The sequence below is a fragment of the Melospiza georgiana genome, chromosome 17, assembly GCF_028018845.1.
Source record: "Melospiza georgiana isolate bMelGeo1 chromosome 17, bMelGeo1.pri, whole genome shotgun sequence".
NCBI classification, from domain to species: domain Eukaryota; kingdom Metazoa; phylum Chordata; class Aves; order Passeriformes; family Passerellidae; genus Melospiza; species Melospiza georgiana.
In genome coordinates, this window is record NC_080446.1 from 4432766 (window position 1) to 4454140 (window position 21375).

The 21375-nt window shown below is 44.1% G+C and overlaps 1 protein-coding gene across 1 annotated transcript in view; it reads left to right on the forward strand.

Moving 5' to 3' along the window:
* The window catches only part of CDH4 (cadherin 4), a 414960-nt gene that overhangs the window by 357707 nt on the left and 35878 nt on the right, over window positions 1-21375 (forward strand). Inside the window, exon 8 of the mRNA XM_058036348.1 lies at window positions 15271-15408. Coding sequence (XP_057892331.1) covers window positions 15271-15408 — 138 coding nt within the window. The remainder of the gene's footprint in view (window positions 1-15270; window positions 15409-21375) is intronic.

Consider the following 21375-nt stretch of genomic DNA (forward strand, 5'->3'; position numbering starts at 1 on the left):
CTGATCCACCCTGTGTGAGGGTCTGGGTGCTTCCTTGCTGGGATCATCCCTTCTCTTCCCCATTGAGGGAGGGTCCCGTCTTTGCCACCCATCCAGCTTGAGCAGACACCTTCCAGATTTCCTCCTGCTGCCTCCTCTGCCTTTTGCAAGATGTTTCTCCCAGTTTGCTGCCAAAGCTCCCCTTGTGAAGGGCCCCTAAGGGGAGATGCTCTTTTTCTGCCAGCCCCAAACCCCTGTGGCTTTGCTGCTCAGGCCAGGGAACGTGGGGGCAGCTCCAGGTTTTAGAAAGGACAAGGCACAGAGTTTCTGTTCTCCCTCCCACATCTTTCTTTACTTTAAGCTCCACTTCTGTCTGCAGAGTTCTGCAAAGCAATGGCCATAATTAATCCAAATGCTAAATTGTATCTGTAATTGCCCCCTAAATTGTCCCCTATTTTTGCCAGTGCTGTGGCCAGTCCCAAAGTCAGCTCCTTTCCAAGGGTAAGCTGATCAAAGCAAAACATGGGGGGCTTGATCTCTTTCCTTCCCTTTCCATTCTGATCTGGTTGTCTGAGAAAACAACGTTCTGTGGCTTTAAAGGTGTGATCAGAAAAGTTGTTAAGATGTCAAGTCACGTTACTTCAAGTCTTCTCTGTATAAATTACAGTGAGGTACGGTGATCTCATAAATAATGATAAATATAGCAACATTCTGCTGCTGATGGAAATCATTATCAGCCATTATCAACTTTAATTAATATATTCACATTATTCAAATCCAGGTAGAAAATGTTCTTTGGCATCAAGTCTGGAGGAATATGGATTGTGGCTTTTGTGCAGCTGGAAAAGCAACAGGGGAGCAGCTCTGGGGAAATATTTTGTTTAGAGTTAGGGTCCAGCATATTGATTGCCCCACAAATGTCCCCCACTTTCCATGCTTGTGTGCAAGGGCTGGTAGAAATCATGTTTTCCAGGGTTATTTCTTTCCTTGGAGCGCTGCTCCTGCACCAGAAGAGCTTTTTGTTGTTTGTGGCATCTCAGTTGTCTCCGTAGCAACCAGGGTAATGCAGGGGAATACACAATTGAAGATGCTGGAGATGAGTACTGGTAGCAAATGTTCTTTAACATGAAAAATGAGTGAAAACAAACAGAAAATATGGGCAAAATAAACCTCTGCTAGTTCTAAATGGAATGCTTCTTGAAAATTTCCATTAGGGCTTAACAGCTCTTTAAATAAATAGCCACTATGTCCCCTTCCATCTGAGGGTTTCCATCTGTTGATTGTCTTTGTTTGGTTTTCTCCCATTTTGTGAAAGTCCCGAGGCCCAGTCCTGCTGCACACCCAGCCCCTGGGTACAGGGCTGAGCATTCCCTTCCCTCTGGAGAAGGAGCTGAAAAACAACATCAGATTGATGCACCCCGCCTGCCACTGCAGGAGCTAACCCTTAAACCCTCCATCCACACCTCCTGGAGAGGGGCCAGGGCTCTGTTTGCAGCTGTCCAGCAGAGAGAGGAGGGCTTCTTAGAGCAGGAATCCCCTGTTTGTCCAGGGCTCTGCTCAGACAAGGGCAGAGGGCTCTGCTCCATGCACACAGCAGAGCAGGTGATGCTCCTGAGGAGATGCTCCTGCATCCATCTCATCCCTCTGTGCCTGCCCCTGCCCTCTCAGCATGCCCAGACCATGGCATCTCTCCACAGGCAGTGCAGAATCCCTGGGATAACCCCTGTCCCTCAGACATGCACCCTCTAATATCTATTCCAAAGAAGGTGCCAGCCTGGGATGGTATTTTCTGTCCCAGACGCAGCAGTGAGAGTGGGCTCTCTGTGGGGTGTGCTGTGTTTCCATGGGAAGGGCTCCCATCAGTGATTCCCTGGGCTAAGGGCTTCGTTAGAACCAGATAATACTCAGTTAATGACCCAGAGTAAGGACCTGTTACAGCTGGTGTGAGGCAGCACTTTGTTTCTGCTGGCAGACAATACATCTCTAAATCTGCACTGTTCTTACATTTCCTATGAGAAAAAAAGAAATGAAAAATCCATACAGCTCCCATTAACCAAGAGAGAGAGGCAAACACTGCTGTGAGTGGGGTGAGATAAAACCTTTTCACTCGGGGACACAAATGTGAGTTCAACTTAGGATAAAATTAAATACATTTCATGGTCTCACCTTGCTCCCCACAGGGAGTCAATCCATCTCACAAAATTCTTGAAACACCTTTATCCCAGCCTCCAGCTTCTTCTGAGAGAGACCAAGGAGCAGAGTCCTAAATCCCTTGGCATTCTGCCTGAAGAGGATGGTCCCACCAGCTCCACATGGAGCCTGGTCCTACAGCCCTGCTTTTCTTGCAGTGAAGAACCTCAGCTTCTGGTTCTTCTCCTTTCCCAGCATGGTTTTGTCTGAGAAGTGAAGGAAATACAGCAACACACACAAAACATTTACGTATATATGTAAGTTCATACACCTGAACCCAAGGTGAGGCTCCACAGGAGCTCAACACTACTGTAGGAGCAGGAAAAATGGTAATTTGCTTTTCCAAAAGTACATGTCTCACCAGTATTTTGGAGAGTATTAAACTTAGAACCTCATCAGCTCCTCCTAAGTCTGCTGCAGGGCTAAGTTGTTCTACTGGATTCTGAAGAAAATAGGGATGCAGTTTTGGGGATGTTTCCCTTGCACAGGGCGGCTGAGATTTTGGAGCATGGACCATAGATGAGATGGTTTCATTTGAATTCCACTCTCAACCAAAGCAAAAATAGTTTGTTTTGAGGGAATTCTTTTTCCACAGTGTCTGTTTTCCTTTGTAATTACCAGAGATTATCAGTACTGGAATAAGGACTGTGGTTTGCAGTTAACATAGCCTGAAATAATTCCAGCTCACACATGGTACCCTTGAGAGGGATGAGACACCCCAGGTTTATGGCAGGTGATGGGTGACATGAAACCATCCTGTGGAGGGACCAAAGCACTCTAAATCCACACCCCAGACAATTTTTTATGTACCTCTATCCTCAGTCTGCAGTTACATTTTTGGGCTGGTTCTGTCAGTGAAGAATTACTGCCCAGAACTTACAGTCAGTGTACTTACATGTGCAAGAAGTTTCTTTTTGGAATAATTCTGCTCAGGGAACTGATGTAACTCAGCAAAAGGAGTGTCTTGCACATAGAAACTGGTCTGAGCTGGGGGTGGGGGAAAAAGAAGTAACATTGTGAGGGTGGATTTAATCAATACAGTTTTACTTCTGTGCATAAAGGCTTAAAACTGCATTCAGCATCTCCAACTGGACTCTGCAAACCAATGAATCCCTCTGAAAAAAAACCCCTTAATTCCTCTGCCTGTTCCCCATTTGAGGAACAGGAATAATTCTCAGCTTGCAGAAGTTTAATGAGTATGAATTTGTCAATATTTATGCCTACAAAGAAAATAAAATATGCTGGCATTATTTATAGCGTTTCAGTAAGCTCGTCAGAGCAGCATCATATATGATCAGGTCATGGGTTAACAAGGATTAATTATCTTGGCAGAATTATGCTTTGCAATTTTTCATTTCAGTCTGTTACTTTTGAGTATTTGATAATGTAGTCTACTAAATTCAGGGTCATTTTGCTCCTTGTATGAAATTCAGCACTTCCCTACATAAGTGTTTTTTAAGCGGAAATGCAGCCAGAAGTGGGGAGAGCTGAAGTGCTGAAATTCCGTCTTGCAGCTAATAGCCAAGAAACTGCCACATTCCTCCAATTTTGTAACTGCAGGAATTGCATTTCATCACATGAAGGTGGCTGGCGAGTTCCTCTTTCATTCCTCGTGGCAATGTGAAGTTAATTCCGTATTACAGGGACCTGGGAGGTTGTCAGGGGGGTCTCTGCAGTGCCAATTCCTTTATAAAATCTCCCCTGCTATGATGGAGCCTGCTCCTGGTCACCCAAAGGCCTTTGACACTTGCACAGATCCTGCACATCCCTTAGTTGACAAAGAAGCATAGAAATTAAATGCTGTTTGATTAAGGCCCTGATCTGGGAAAATTAAATTTTGCCTTCAATTATTGCAGTGGCTTCTGGCTGCTGCTCCATCCTCTTGTCATACACAGTCACCAGAAAGGGCCCAAGGTGCCCCTCCAAAGGTCTCCCTGTAGAGCTGGGACAATTTAGGATTATCAAAAATCCTTCCTGGTCTGCTCCCTCCTCTTTCAAGTTAATAAACAAGGCATTTAATTTCACACTCCCTATACCAATCTGCTTTTCCTGGAGCTCTGCTCTGCCCAGACCCTCTCCAGTCACTGACATGGAGCAGTTTTTCCTCCTGCTCTCGCCTGGCTGTGAGAGACTCTGCTAAGGCACATCTGATTAAGGCTGACAGGCTCAGGATGGGAAGGAAAACATCCCTGCTCATCACAGCAGCTCTCACAGTGGCTCTCTGCCAGCCTGGCGTCTCAATCATTCCATTTATCAGCAGTTTTCCCCTTTATCACGAAGTCATTTGTTCCTGTTCCTCACTTGCCTGGTTTTATCTCGTGTCTGGAGCCCTCTGAGCAGGCAGGACAGGGAGTTGTGCTCTCCAAAGCAGAGCAGGCTCCCTTTGGGAAGCATCTGCAAAATGTGAGTCACCAGAGGCTGGGGTTCACACCTCACTGTGCTGTTTCCATGCTGGGTTTTTGTTTACAGTGGAACCCAAAACTCAGTTTGCCCAAATGCCCTGCAGCCACTTCCTGTGGCAAACCCATGATGGGTCAGTAGAGAGTCAATATTTTCCTGGGATCTCATTCCCCAGGTGGGAATTCTGTGTCTCATTCCCCAGATGCTGTAGCTCACAGAGCAGTGGGTGCTGACACCCATCAGGAAGCCCTGTTCTATTAAGACTGCTCTCTGAAAATACTTACTCATTTTGGTGGCCTTTCTTTTGTAAGAGTACACATTATTACCCACTTGTGACTTCTCTCAAATCCATTAATACAATGTTTCATAAAAAATCCTTCTTTTCTATTTGTCTAATACAACTGGATATAAACATCAGGATCAGTAGCTTGTGAAAAAAGCTGAGATGCCTCCTTCAGAAAAGTGCAGCACTTTATCCTCCATTAATCCTAGACCTTGCTCAGTGAATTATTTGTACCGTTGGAGTAATTGTAGCTGTGTAGCATTTGATAAGTTATCACAAAGTTTATTACTGTATTTTGCTCTGGACCTAAGTGTTTTTTCCATCAGATTCAGTCTCAATTGTAGTCCTTCTACACCAAGACATAGTACAAGTCAAATATTGAATCAACTGCATGTCTTTATTTCCTGTGTGTTACACCTTTACCATTATTAATATATGCAAAATTAGTAAGATCAAATATTGCTCAAATGCCTTTGTTTCTTGTCATGGGTCAGAATTTCCAGCCAGAAAGAAAAAATCCTTCACTCACAGGCTAAGCTTTCAGTTCATTTTCCCACAGCACTGGAGATCTTTTTGATTGCACCTATTTTCATGTAGCCCTTTTCCAAGGCAGGGAAACAAAGCCTTTGCAGGCAGAGCTGGTTTTGACAAAAGCCCCCTTTGCTATTTCCAACTTCACAACCAAGCTGAATTTCTTTTCCAGAAGTTGTCAATCACATTCTCCCTCAGCAGATCAGCACAACGTGACCCTGCCCACGGTGGGTGAAACAGCTCTTAAGAGAAATACAATAGGGAGCATCTCACATTAATCTCTCCTCTCTGTTATTTGACTGTTTTCCACTAACCTTTCCTTCTGCCAAATTTAATTAAATCAGCTGCTTTTGTGGCTCTAACCTGGCCCTTCTCTGTTTGGACATTCCCTTCAATTCATAAGGCACATATGATATGCAGCCAGCAGGGACTTAGCCAAGCTATTTTCTTAAAATAATTCTCAGCAATGAATAAGGAATGACACCAAATGAGTTTATTTTATCCAGACCATAAGGAGTCAACACAGTACAGATGCCCCAGACTTGTGTTGTGCTCCTGACTGCCAGTAATTATTTTAAAATCCAGGATTTTAGTGTTGTTCATACCACGTGTATACATATAGGATTGTACAAAATGGTTTGAATATATTGCATTGATTTTATTTTTTTTAGTTGCTGCACTGATAGATTTTTTAAAACGCCTCATGTTCCCCAGAATAAAAAGGTCTGGCTACATCAGTGGTGTCATGAGTGTGGAATTTCAGGCTTTCTGCAGAAATGAGACCAAATATAAGTAATGAGCAATATTATGAATATTTATTCACCTACACTGATCCTCCTGATGATCTTTTTCAAGCTTCCAGCCTGACAGAGCTTAAAGAAGAAGGCAGTTTTACCTGAATTGTGAAAGGTTTTTCTTCCTCTTTCTAATCAAGCGTGATATACCAGAAAACAAATCAGGCTGATAAAAACAGAAGCCAGACTTACAAGAAAAACAGCTGTAGCAGCTAAATGGCTTAAAGCAGAGAAAGTAGGAAAACAGCATGTGGGGCTAATGATGGGTGGTTTGCAGGTTTCAGAATATATTAAGGCATTTTCCCTGTTTATTAAATTGCTCTGGCAGCATTTGACAGCAAAGGTTTTGTGGATTATAAGAGTGCAATGGACATAACTAGGATATTTTTTTATCCTAAAGCCTGGCCTTTGGGTAATCACCAAGAAGTTACACGCTGCAGGAGGAATTTGCTTTCCACAAGTCCAAAGAAGGTTGGTTTTTTACCTAAAAAATAAATGTTTCTGAGATTGTTGTTTACTTTCCCTTCTCTGCCTTGAGATTTTGAGTTTTTTCTGTCTCAGCACTCACTGCTTTTGTCAGTAAGTGGCAGAAACCACCTGGAAGCAGCATCAATTTGCTGCTGGCGTATTTACCAAAGGGCACCTCTGTGCAGCACCAGGTGCTGTGTGACCACCCAGACTTTGAACTATTGCTCGTCTCTCCCTGCTCAGGAAAAGCCAAACGTAATTTTCATGGTTTTACAGAAATTGCCTCAGCCAAAAGTTAGAAGGCATATTATTCCTGAGGTCTCCTTTTAAGCGCTCTTTGTGAGATGACCTGGGATCTGTGGGGCATAAAGGCTGGAAAGTGTTGGTGGGAGTTGGCCTGGGGCTGGTTCCCGTTCCTGGGGATGCAGATGGACACACAGCTCTGTCCTGCAGCCTCTCTCATCCCAGTGGCCCAGTGCTCCAGCCAACAAATGGATTTCTCTTCTCGTGGTATCACTGTTAGATAAAAAAGAGTTTTAATTTCATTTCGAAGTGTTATTTTCAGTTTCTTTGATGCACAGAAAAATTAAATGACCTGCTAAAGGTCACTTGGGGAGGGTTTGGGAAAATGCTAAAGAAATTCAGATCTTCCAAGCTGCAGCCTACAGCCTTAATCACAACCCTCCTCTGTTTTGGCACAGTGGCTGCAGTCAGAATTGAAATACATTATCCAAGATATTAATCACATCTCTTTTTTTTTAGTGAAATTTATCAGTAGCTCATGCCAGCTCATTGCTATCCCTTTGTATGACTGTCAGAAGCAGGTAATTCAGTTTTCTTATTTCTCTCCTTCCTCCTTGTGGACTTACAGCTGATCTGGAGTTTGGAACACTGAAGAGAGAGATGCCCATTCCTAGTGATGCTGTGATTCCAATGTTGGTGTAAATGGGATAACCATGAGAAGCTCATTAACTGATGTTTAGTCAGTTTAGTCATTTAGTCTTTCTAAACAGAAAAGTTGATGCTATCCAAGGACAGAGATACTGTAACAATGGGGTTTCTGACAATAATTTTGATAATAATTCTGATAATATTTCTGAAGTCAGCTCGTGGCACCTGAGTCCCTTCATTCAAGTTTTGAGAAATGCGTGTGCTCAAATATCAGACAAGAAATGTTGTGGTCCCTGTTGCCCACCCTCTGCAAGTGGAAATGTACAAGTCTAGAACAAGTGTGGGGTTAATAACAAACCCTGCTGTGCTGTTAACCTTGGACACAGCACAGTTCTGAATGTGCTGCTGCCACCAGTGCTGGCCAGCTGGGCTCAGAGCCTGGCAAACCCTCTGCAAGGTGTGTTTGTGTCACTGCGCTGTTTTGGTGGATATATTCTCCTGCATTCCCCTTTCTTTGGGCAGAAGTTGCTGCATTGAAATCCCACATTTTTCACTGAAGCTTGGGTGTTGTTTCAAAAACCTTGATAGCCCAGGCTCAGTGTCTAATCCCTTTGGGGTAAAACTCCAAAAAAAAAAGAAAGAAGTATCTATCTCAGATGAATGTGGTGGCAGCATATTGCACTTAAAGCACCTCTGTTCCACTTTAATGCAGCCCTTCCTATGCACGGTATTGCTGGCACCAGGCATTGTTAGGAGAATCATGAAAATGATCCATCAGGATCCCCAGTCTGTCTTACCATTTCCAGTTATTTGTCTGCTGTGGGTTGGGTTTGTTTCTTTTTTTTTTTTTTTTTTTTTTTTTTTTTTCTTATTTTCTCTCCTGGTTCAGTCTCAGGGCTGTTTAATGCTTGGAGTTCCTATTTCTGAGCATCCCTGTGTATCCCTGACAACTGGCAGATCCCTCCTGGAGCTGAGCTGAGCTCCTGGAGCAGCTCAGCAGCGTCCTGGCGCTCACCATGAGATGAGGTGCATGAGCAATTCTGTTTGGTTCACAGACCTTCCTTGTGTCTGGGAGGCTCCAGGGAGGGGTGGCCAGGATGCTGGAAGGCTCTTTGGGAGCCTGCTGGGGTCTGCTCTGTACCCAGTGCAGGAGCAGTTTCCACTTCAGCACTTCTCCTGCCTGGATGACACAACTAAAGGCAGCAGCCACTGAACTGTTTGGTCTCATGCAACTAAAAGGCCAAACAGAGTAGACTCCTGAAAGGCTTTCTGGCATTCTTTGATGTTGTAACCTCTGTGTGATAAAAAAGATCATATTCACTTTCTTTCAGTTAACTTTTAAAGCACTTCCTCCTGCTTTCATAGGAAAGCTCAGCTTGCCAGTGCTGGGTGTTGTACCCACCACCAGAGGCTGTTTTGCTTTCAGAAGCTGCCACACAAAAGAGGAAAGAGCTGCTAAAAGCTGGAGCAGGTCCCGTTTACACTGAAGTGGGAGATTCAACACCCACCCTGGGAGAAGCTGGAAAAGTTAATGGTGTGTCTGGTGGTTCCAAATGGGTTAAAAGGTGTAAATTGTAACACATTAATTTGCTATCATAAAGTGCAGTAGCTGAAGAGAATAAGATAAGTTGTATAATGTGTGAGATCCCCCAGGTTATGGGTCTTAGGTGCTGAGAGGGAAAGTGTTAAGAAGTAGTTTAATTGCTGGGTGTTAATGAGGCTGCCGGGAGAAAGCCATTAAAGGTGGATGTCAGTGTAGCTCCAGTGCCAAGTGAAAATCCTGAGCTGGGCTATGGACCTTCAATTGTACCAGACAAAATGGTTTTTGAAGGAGAGTGGAGCAGTTCCTGCAGACTGGAGGTGTGGATGAAACTGCTGTGGATGCTGGCCTGAGGCTGTTCTTGGCACAGAGGAGTTCACTGGTGTTTGGGCAGAGGGTCACAGGAGCAGACAGGGTCTGACCAGCACGTCACAGGCCAGGTGTCACATCACCACCTCTGCTAGGAGGAAAGGCAGCCTGGTGAGCACAGGGCTGCTCCCAGCAGAGCAAACTCTGCCTTGCTGGGCAGAGCCAGACCAGCACCAGCCCTGATGGGGCTCTGCCAGCACAGGCAGCTCATAAAATCAAACACCAGGGGCTTGTGGAAGGGAACACCTTGCCAGGCTGGAGGAAAAGCCAATACAGCCCCAGCCAAATGGAGAAAACAACCCTGGCTGCTTGCTTCCCTGTGTGGCTGTGCAGCACTGAGCAAGTGCCCCAGTTGGTTTTAAAAATAGAATTTCCTGCCTTGTTCTGTGCCTGTCTTAGCAGAAACATGGGCACCTCAGGTGGGAGCTGGTCCTGTGCAGCGGGGCAGTGATGGAGCAAAGCTGCATCATTTTAGCTCAGGCAGCAGCCTGTGCCCTGGGATCTCCAGGCCCAGGGCTTGGTGCCTGCTGAGGACTCTGCAGCCACAGTGTGATGCTGTCCTGGATGTGAGAAATGAAAAGTCAAGGTTTATCAAAGATTCTGCTCAGCTCTGGCACAGAGTTGACCCTAACCCAGCACCACCGTGGCTGGGGGAGCTGCAGGAGTGCTGGATTTCCCTGGGTGTCCTGTGAAAGCTGCCTTCTTCCCAGAGCTTCCAGAAGAGAGCTTTCTGCTGGAAATCTGTTCTTACTTAACCAAGGCTAAGTAGGGAGTATTAAAGGATAGATGCTTTAAAAGCTTTTCTTGTGAGCTTTGTATAAATGGTGGCTATTTAGATCTTTTTGGAAAAAGTACTTTTGCTTGAGTTAAGTGAATGTTTGGGGGGAGTTTGTTTATTTGTTTTTAAATTGCCTTTCCTGGTTCTGGTGCAGGATTTATTAATGATGTGTTTGCCATCTCTGATACCCAAAAACATGAACATCAAGTCTTCAGTAGCATGCAAAAAAATTTATTTAGAAAACAAATCACAAGAACATCTCGTATTCATCTCATTGGTGTTGCAAAATTAAGGGGAGATGAAAAAAACATAGATATAAAGGAGATGTGAGGATAACCACAGGAAGAAATAGAATTTAGATTTCCTATCTCCTTCACCAATGGATTCCTGCTAATACATCCTACATCCTGGTAACCTTATTTGCTTTACCAGGCGTGATGCTAAAATTAGCTAGTCATACATTTCTCAGGAAGTAGTAATTAATTGGACAATATTTGTACAGGGCTTTGAAAATGTAGTTCCTAATTTTGCAAACCCTTTGTCCATAATGCAGATTAATTTAATCACATAATTACTGCATTTCTGGACTTTGGTGTACACAGTTCCCCAGCTCATGTGTGATGTATAATAATTGCCTGTGTAAACTGGCAAGAGCCACATTTCTCAAACACCGTGCGTGCACATTTGAAAATTGGGATCACAGGTAGCACTCCATTACTAGGACTTCATTTTAAAATACTTTGTTCTTTTCTAGTCTGTCCCTGAATACGATTTACTCTTGTTTATACCCTGTCTCAGCAAGGCTCTGCTCAGCCCAGCCAGGGATTTGAGCCATTTCCATGCCAGCCTCTGTCTCGATGGGGAGAGCCACTTGCAATGGCTGTAATTTTGTCTGGGACACCTGGTCCTTTGTGTGTGCCAATGGAATGGGCTGGTTCAGTGATAACCATCAGTGTTAAGCCTTTTCACATGAACAGTCTGTGCTATTTGGACTGAAAGGGGTTTTTTTTCTTTTTCTTTTTACAAAGTTGTTTGCACACAGACAATGTTAAGAGATCTGCCTTCTGCTTTAGCTCATTTTGTCATAGTTACTACCTAAACCAGGAGGATTTAGCCCTAAGTTAATATATTCTTTTGAACGTTTTTCCTCCCCAGCCCCTGTGTTAGATTGCTCCAGCATCTCACTCCTTTATTGGTAAAGGGCCTACTAATTTCCAACCTAAATTTATTCATGGCCAGTTTATACCCATTTGTTCTTGTGTCAACATTGTCCTTTAGTTTAAATTGCTTCTTTGCCTTCCCAGTGTTTATCCTCCTGATGTTATTTATAGACAGCAATCATATCTGCTATCAGCCTTCATTTTGCTAGACTAAACAAGCCAGGCTCTTCTCCTGTGATGGGCTCTTCAGTGCCAGCACCTGGTGGGATCCAGGGGCTCAGCAGTGAGCACAGGGCCTGGCTGGTGCCCAGCGTCCCCAGGAGCCCTGGCTTGGCACAGGGTCAGGATTGCCAGCTGTGCCCTGCTCAGAGCTGCACACTGGCAGCAGGTGGGACATGGGGACAGCCATCCCTCCTCGTGTCCAATACAACAGCTTCCAGGAAAGTTTTGTTTTATGGGTGCCTTGCTGCATTTTCCTGTGTTTTGTGCTGTTAAATCGCATTTTTCTATTATGCAGTTGCCCTTCTTCCAAGCTGCCATTCCTCCTGTACAAGGCACCTTTTTAACCAAGCCCTTGACTAATTTCCCATCAGCCAGCTTAACAAATTCCTTCAACTAATTCCCATCTTCTGGAATTTAGCTGATGTGTTTCTTTGGGGCACTGTGTCAGATGACTGACAGAAGAGCAGATAGATTAGATCTGCCACATTTCCTTTAATTATTCCTTCCTTCATCATTTTTTCCTTAAAAAGTCCTTCTTAGTTTTTAGGTCAGACTAAAAACGCCGCACTTATCAAGATGAGGTTTTTTCCCTTGTCTGGAATAGAAGCAGCACATTTGCTTTGCTGTAGCATGAAGATCTGTTAGATTTATTAGAAACACTTGCCACAGGAGCTCCCACAGGCTTCAGTGGGGCTGGGTTTTTAGTCTAGACCCCCTTGGGCCACAGGCTCATTTCCTGAGCTCCCCAGCATCACCATCAGAGCAAACATACAGTAAATGTTAGAACCATTTTGCTTTACCTCTATGCTGTAATTTCTGCCCTGTGCTATTTAAAATGTCATTTTTGCAAAGAAAGAGAAGAGGAGAATTATTCTGTATGATCAAAATGCCATCAAGAAAATGTCTCTCATGCTTGGGGGCATGAGGCTGCCTTTTTTTTTTTTTTAATAGTCGTAACAATAATAATACTATTAGGACAACAAACTGAGATGCCCCTGGAGATGATGTGACAAATTGGAAGGACATGCTGAAATTGAAATTGATTGAATAGTTCAATAAAATCAGCTTAATGCACAAGAGCAAAAAGATTAGCTAGAGAAAAACAAAAAATCAGTAATTTGTTATCTGCTGGGACCAATCTCACTGGAGATTGAATTAGTTATAAACTAAAACTGGGCACTTGAAAGGAGCACCCCTATATGCACACAGTGCTGGGGCCTTTGGGATGGAGCTGGATGTGGATGGAAGCCATCCTGAAGGTTTGGCAGATGAGGCCTCAGACTGTTTCCATTTGGTGGTACTTGGCTTTATGGCTGGACTTGATCTTGAAGGTCTTTTCTAACCTAGATATTTCTCTGATTTCCTATGTCTGTGTTCTGTACACCATTTTCCCACACCATTCTCCACGGCAAAATCCACTTTTGCTCTAAACACAATAATTTTGTGTTCAGTTGATGGAAATCAGTGCAACTTTGGGGGTGTCTCTGGGGTTCCCCCAGCAGCTCATTTCTGATGTGTACCCAGTGCTATCCTGAGATCCAGCAGCTCCCCAGCGTGTGCATTCCCATCATGGTCCTGCCTGATCACTCCATCCTTTGGGATCTGCTGTAATTCCCACATTTTCTCACCAGGCTTGGACTGCCTGCTCTTGCTGCACAAGTGCTGTGTTCCTTTGCCATCCCTCCCTTCTTTCCCTCCTTCCACACCAGCTCCTTGTGCCTGCTACATTTGCACACTCTAATAAATTCTGGCCCTTTTCCTTCTCTTTTTTTTTTTTTTTTGTGTTGTATGATCTGATCAACATCTTTCTTTTAAACTTCTCTAATTTAGTGCTCTGAATTTGTGTGGGGGTTTTTTTATTAACATTACAGAGCTCAGTGAACAGTGCTTTGTTAAAGAAAACAATTCTGTTGTAAATCTGTGAGTACACGCACACAGATGTGTTTTTCTCATTTATGTGAAATTTCGTTGCTTCTACTTTTATAAGTACCCTCCCCACTTCTATGATTTAAACCTTCTGTTATTTAAACTAGAGCGTTTGGCCTGCTAGGAAATACTTCCATCAGCTTCCCAGGTAGTCCATAACAGAGAATAAGGAAGGAAAAGCTGGATATGAAATAGAAATTACATTCACTAATAAGGACATTTCAGCCTTGTGCAGTGCTTTACAAATGGAGTAATGAACAGAACTTTCTTGCATGAGCCCAAAACAAGGGCTAACAATAGTTTCTCCCTCATGTTTTATTATACAAGATAGGAAGAGATAATGAAAGTGCATTTCCATAATATATTCCAGTTGCAAGGTGCTGATGGATCCCTAAGTGTGATGTCTTGTCAATTTAGCAGGTCAATTAAAAGCCCTGGAATCAAGATAAAGCTAAAATGCAGATCTCTTATTCTGGCAACTCAGAAGAATTAAAGAACCGAGCCAGTTACAGCACTTCAAGGATGTTTATATGGGAATAAAGAGCCCTAATTGACCTAATTCTTGCCCTTTGAAACTTCAGAGGACATTTGACATTTTACACACACTTGTGGCACTGGCACCTTGGAGGAGCAGCCCTGGTACCTGAGCTGTGTTCTGGGGGTAGTTGCTCTTTCCTTGCACCAAAGTCCCTCCACCTGACTTCACAAAAAAGCTTTTCCTGCATAAAATTCTGCCTCCCCTTGGTTCACACCCCTTTGGGGCTCTCTGATGTGCCACCTTCAGGAGCAGGGTTGTGTTGAGCTTTTGCCTGGATCCTGCCCTGGCTCTCCTGCCTCCCTTGGCCCGCTTTCCAGGAGAGGAGCTTTGCTTTCCCATCTGCCTCTAAAGTGCTCTGTGAGCATGACAGGAATCAATAGTAAATTCTGCAGGTCTAAACGGAAATTTATTGTTGAGGCCAGTTGTGAAGATCAGGAGAGTTCTCTTGATGCAGGCAGATACTCCTAAAATATCCCAGGAAGATGTGTACACATGCAACATCAGATGGCCTCTCCTCTTTTATTCAGTTTTATTTTCCACTTGCATTGACTTACAGCATCCTTTAGAACTTCCCTGTGTGATTTTTGTGGCTGGCTCTGTGAGGTTTTTTCCTTTGAGAGCTGTGTGGTAGGGGGTGCTCAGGAATTTAAATTAGTTCTGCTGAACTGCTGTTTATTGCGCTGAATTATTTTTTTCTTCCATACTGGACTTAAATTCTCCTTATTTACCAGGATTGTGGTAAGGATTGAAACACGAAGAGCATTTTAATGCTTTTTGGGCATCAAACTGTGTGAGCAGAACGAGCTGGAGGGCTGCCAGGCAATGTTGATGTCAATTTTGGGGGTATAATATTCTTAGCAGTGTTTTCAGTGAAAACACATGAACAAAACTTTTACTGGTTTTCAGAAGACAGAAGCTAATGTTGCAGAAAATACTTTAAAGTTAATAAAAATGTCAGCTTCAACCAGAGAATTTTGCCCATAAGACTTTTATTTTCCCATGAGACAGGTGATGTCCACGGATCTATGCAAAAATCACTTCAGAAATGATGCAGAAAAATTAATTTAATTTTTTACTAATATTTTTATCTAATTAACTTCTTAGTCTGCTTAAAGATCACACTTGTATATGGAAGATAAACAAAGGTGTTTTACAGAGTGTGTTTTTGTGTCTCATCTTTTCTCCTTTTCTTTTTTTCCAGAAAGTTCAGCAGTACATAGTGATTGTTCAAGCCACAGATATGGAAGGAAATCTGAACTATGGTCTCTCAAACACGGCCACAGCCATCATTACAGTGACAGATGTGAATGACAACCCCCCTGAATTCACCACCAGCACTGTGAGTACCCACAGGGTGATGCAGGCACACTCTGCTTTTGGCTCATGGGTGTCGGTGTCTGCTGTCTCTCCAAGCTGCTTGGGCAGATAGGAGGAACTCTGATGGATAACTGTGGAATAAACACTTTCAGGGGAGAAAAGGGAAAAAGGAAAAGACTGATTCATGAACCAGCAAAATTGTTTGGTGACTGATTTGGCCGAGGCAATGAAGGAGCAGAAATAACGTGGCAAACAGCCCATGTCTGATTGCACCAAAGAGGATGCAGTTGTTTCATAGCAATTGGCTGTAGACATATCAGAGTTATTAATACTTCTGAGTGAAATCCTGAGCACTGAGAGATATTTGGGGTTTATGGATTGGATATGATTTCAAGAGGGCTGTAAGTGCTGTAAATGGTAGCAGGTAGCTGGTAAAATTTGTATTTCACTGATAGCTCTAACAGATGTATTTGTGAGTGCTGGCAGTAAATGTGTAGACATTCTTCAGTACATCTGGTTTTAATCAGTTAAAGATTTTTCTTCTGTTTTATTAGCACAGTCTTCTGTTCTGTTCTCTTGTGTTCCAAGGTATTCCTGGAGGGCAAGGGGAAAAAAACAGACGTTGGAAATGACAAATTTTTAGAGCTGGTTAAGGTAAAAATGAAGATTGGGAAGATGAAATTATGTGGTCTGGTTCATTCCAGCCTTCATAATCCATAGATGTAGAACATCTGAAATGTGCATGGTAAATTTAGAAATCACAGAGCAGTGCAGAGGTCTATATGCTAATAAATGAGAAATGCTTGTGCACCCCCTGTCTGTATTCATATGAGGGTCAACAAGGAGCAGTAAGTGATGTGTCTTAAATAGGCATCAAATCCTTTCAAATACAGGTGCTCTAACTTCTTAGTGCTCAAGTCACTGAACACCCTTGGAGGAATGTTTTTATTATTTATATAATTCTGAATTTTCATTCCGTCCTAAAGGGTCTCTAAATATTTATTAGCATAGGACCAAAGTTTCCCCTTAGTTATACTCTTACAAACTGCAGGCATGTCACAGAACTCCAGGAAGTCATGCAGAGCCCAATTTATGCCCCTGTGGACCCAAGCTGGATTCATGTCAGCTCTGGACTCTGGGTCCTTCCCGTCTCCATGGGGAGCTGAGTTTGGGGCTGTGACATGCTCAGCTCCCAGACAGCATTTTCTCACATAGTGGCTTGAACATGGGTTCTAAGAAGAAAAAATGCACTAAATTCCTCCTGAGTCTCAGCAAAGTGGGCACCCAACATGTTTTCAGGTCTGGGCATCAATCCCCAGGCTGTGCTGCTGCTGCAGTGGATGGATCAGCACATCTCTGCTATGTGTCCATCATGGATACTCCAATCTTTATGCTGTAAAATTGTGGTTAAACATCTCCCTCAGTATGGTACAGTTATGAAGAACCATAAAAATACAGCACAGGTCTTGGGCTGTGTGGTCCTTTCTCCTGCCAGGACAGAATTATTCTCTCTGGAATGAGATTTGTGTCTATGGGGCTGCAGGACCTTGCCCCACAGCACTGCCCCAGCTCCCTGGTGTGTGTGGGGACTTTATTCTGCCAGGAAAATGCTTCTCTGCCCTCCCTTTGAGTGAAAAAGGAATGACATCTAGTGGCCATGTCACCTCAGCACAGGTTGTTCCCGTGCCCCAGGTCGTGGGTCCGTGTCCCCAGTGCAGGTTGTGGGGTGAGGTTTTGGGGAGCAGGGTGAGCTGGGTCAGGGCTCCTTGCAATGTTCTCCCTGCCTTCTGCAGGGCAGCATCCCCTCCAGATGTGTTTTAATGGCACTTCTCAGAGCTGATGGAAGGTGGGATAATGGAAATTTTCTTTCAGGTGAATTCTGAGTATTTAATGTCTCGGTGTGTATTAAACCTGGAAGGAGTAAAAGCCATCAAGAGAATTACCCACAGAATTGTGTTAAATGGATTAGAAAATGCTACTCTTCCTCTAAGCAGAGTTGATGTGTACCATTATTTCTCTAATTTCAATCACTGAAGAAAGAGTTTTGCAAGGGCCAAAGGGCTTTACACAGTGGCACATGGGACTTCTCTGTAAAGAGTTGAAAACCAAGGGTGTTTTACAATAATACTTTGTGATTCTATGGAAACAAATATCTTTGATATACTCCTGGGTATAGCCAGGCTGAATTTCATGTGAGTATGAAAGTATAATATGTTTTTTCTCTTACTGGCAGAGGGAACAGCATCAGGCTGTTGAGTTTCTTTAAGCCTGAGCTGAATCTCCTCGCTGTCCTCAAATAGTCTGATCTGCATTTTAACACCTCTAAAAAAAATAGCAAAAATCACTTTCCAGGAGATCTATAGCTCCTCAGAGAGTGAGAAAGCCCATGGTCTCTTTTAAGTCTGCGGACTGTTTGGAGAGATATTGTATATTTTTATTTTAAATAGTTGTATTGAGATGCTGCTGTAAAAACAAAAATAGACTGAACAACTGAAGCTGTGGCTTGCTCTTGGCAAGCAGCCAGATGAGAGGTGCTCAGGAGCTGTATTCATCCCAGACAGATACAGAGGCCCACCCGATGGAGCTCTTAAATTACCTGTCATTCAGCCAGGGTGGTTTCAGACTTAATCGTTTCTGGATGGGAATTTAGCTCAGGAGGACACTGCACCACGCTGGTGTCACAGCTCGTGTATTCAGCAGCAGGAATTAATGTTGCTGTGTAAAATCTAACAACAGGATGGGGGAGAGGAAGGCATCCCCTGTGATGGTCAAGAGAGGCAGGGCACGTCTGCAGCCAGGCCCAGGGCAGGGGAAGGGGCTGAGAGCAGGGACCACGTGCAGGTTCAGGCACAGCAGTGCCAGAGTGGCACAGCCAGCAGAGGTGTGGTGCTGAATGGACATCCAAAATACCAGCTGGGCTGGCGTCAAAGTGTACTGCTGGGTGAGAGGTGGTGAAAGAGCAATAAAATTACAGAGAAGATCCTTAAAGGTACAAAATGAAGATTTTGTAAAGTGAAACTCCAGAATTTCTGGGTGCTTCCATGAAAACTGATGTCAGTAGGTTTCAGGTCCTTTGGTCCATCACCTGAAAGGCAGGGGAAGAAGGAGCTCCACCTTCTCAAACAAAGGGTTCTGAAATTATATGGGAGGAAGGAAATCAGAGTCTCTGGATGAAACAATTTGGAGCTCAAGTCTGCTGTTAACTCTCCATCAGCATGGCCAGTCCTGACAGTCCTGAGGATTACCTGCAGCAAGCTGCAAGGCACTGGGCACAGTGAGGGCCAGGTGCCTGCTCTGGTCCTGTTCAGCTCCTTTTTGTGATGGTGAATGTTTTTTTTGATCTGCAGTGCTACCTGTGCCTGTGCTGAGAAGCATCAGAGAGCAGCCAGCAGTGGGGACGTGTCTCCTGAGAGACCCCACAGGAGTGGAGCATCCCCTGAAACACTATAAGCATCTAAGGCCATTTTTAAATGGTTTAAGGCAGGGCTGTGACCCAGGGAATGCTCTTCTGGCTATCTAAGGGACTTCAGCCTGTCCACAGTGTTGTGTTCTTCGTGTGACATTGCTGCTTGCAGAAATAAATGAAGGGAGGCAACTCTTCCCTCTGCTAAAGAGGAGAGGTAGCACTGACTCCTCAAAGTGCCCAACCAGCCCATGCTCAAAGGCTCTGGGTCAGATGCTATAGGAAAAGGTATTATAACCCCCCATGCCCAAGTTTTCTGTGACTGATTCATTTCTGTGGAGGTTTTGGTGGATTTTGCACCTGCCAAGTCACCAGCTGCTGTAAAATATTGACACTTTAACTGGACTGTGTTACAAAGGCTTTGTAGGAATTGTTACTGGCTCTCTTACTGTTACAAGATGAAGGTATCACTGTGCCCTCCATTATCCAGAGTCCTTGTTACTTATAACAGGGTCATGTCCTCTGATACGACTTAATTATGGGGAAATTCCTCAGTCTCCCTTCAAATATTTATCTCCTGTGTGCAAGTGAGTTGTGGGTTTTCTATATTAATATGGATCCATAGCCTCTGGTCAGATGCTCACCTCAGATACAGGGGATGCAGTGAAATTAGAGCTGGTATTTCAGAGATTAAAAGTCAGCTGAGATAGAACAATGCTGGATAGTCTCAGGTGAGGTTTATGTAAGATTCAAGCATCTTTCTTGCTCACAGGAGGAGCACCTTTAATTCCAGTGAAATCTTTAACTCCTCTCAGGCAGGATGCCCTTTCCAGTCTGACCCATGGTACTGTTAATAGCCATTCAGGGATTTCCACTTTATCTAAGAAAATGCATAATCAGAGGGGAGGAGAAGTGAAAGAAATCCATGCCCACACTTGACTCATTCAAAGTCTATTTTTATCATATTCAATCAGGAACAATCAGGCACAGAGAGGAGACGCAGATGAATTTGCATGATCAGACTTCTGTGTCTGAAATGTTAATTAAAAGTTATTTTAAATTTGCCTACTGTGCAGAACTTGTTTTTATAGTAGCCCATGTAAGGAAAATATTATTTCACTGGGCTAAAGCGCTCATGATTACTTGAGTTTGTGAATTCTTGGGAAAACCTGCCTGGCAATCAAAAAAAAAAAAAAAATTGGAGGGAAAGAAAGGGAAGAAAGAAACTGGACTATTCAAGTTCTTTAATCTCCTGAGCCTTGGGAGGTCTTATTTTAAGCTACTTTAAAATTTGCCCTTTGTCAGTGCTCTGAGAATCTCCTCCTGCAAAGCTGAATCCAGTGGAGTCTGTTTTAAAGAGGCAGCTCTGGGACAGCATCCCCTGCCCTGCCTCGCTGGCTCATCCTGACACTGAGTTAGGAGCAGCTCCAAAGGTTCAGGACTGGACTGTTGCAGATGGGTGGGTGCTTCCCAGCTCTCAGGGCAGGGCTGGGCTTTGCTGGCCTGGGAAAGGCTGCCTGGCCAAGGGCTGGCTGAACTCAAAGCAGAATTGCTGGTGAGGAGCAGCCTGGATTCAGAGAGGCTGTGCAGGGGCTGTTTCTGGGTGAGGTTAATGTGCTTACAACACGGGCTTGGCTGATCAGTGAAGGAGCAAGTCCTTGTTGCAAGCACATTGGGAAAAGCAGATCTTGCCAGTTTCTACCTGGCTATTTAATGAATATTGTCAGAGCAGGCTCAGCCCTGGCTGCCAGCGAGGCTGAGTGAGCCGGGCTCGTGCTGGGCTGGGTCAGGCAGGGCTGGAAGCTGCAGGGAACAGCTCAGTGCTCCCTGCACAAAGGAACACAGAGACAGACCCAAGTTAAAAGGGCTCCTTGGTTCTGGCACCACACTGCCAAAAATGTCTGACCTTTCTCTGTGCAGGTGTCCTGGTTCCTCCAGTGCTGTAGGAGATGTTAACGATCCCATTCTGTGAAGAGCTTTGGAATTTGAGAGTGAAGATGCTCTTGGAGCATCGCTGCCCTGCTGACATTGCCTACACCAGAAATAGTTCTTCCTTCTCCCATTCTCATGTTTTCTTCCCATTTTCTCTCCCCTGTGATTTACCAGTGTACATTTGTTCTTCATTCCATGAGGCAAAACAAGCCAAGATCCTCCAACCCCTTCTGCTTTACAGCTTCCCTTCCCTGGTTATCTTGCTAACCCTGCTGTGCTCCATGCTCTGCTCAGTTTTCATTCTTCTGACCCAGTTTGGATATAGTAATCCAGTTTCAGTGCCTTGAACAAGGGCATTAGTATTTCCTTTTTCACAGCCATGGTGTAGCTCTCACTTAGCCTCCTGCTCTGTGAACTCGCCAAAATTGTGGAAACAAAGCAAACAAGCATAACCTAAAATTGTATTCCCCGTTCTGAATGTGTTTGTTCTCACATTCATTGTTTGTTTGAGGAGAGAAAATAGCTGTGCATCAACCTATGCAAGAGCAGCACTGCACAGAAATAGCTGATGTGAACTGTAAAAATGTGACTTTTTTGCAAGTGGGGTGAATGCTTTGCCTGGGCTCCAGCCCCCTCAGTCAGATCCTGCTGAGC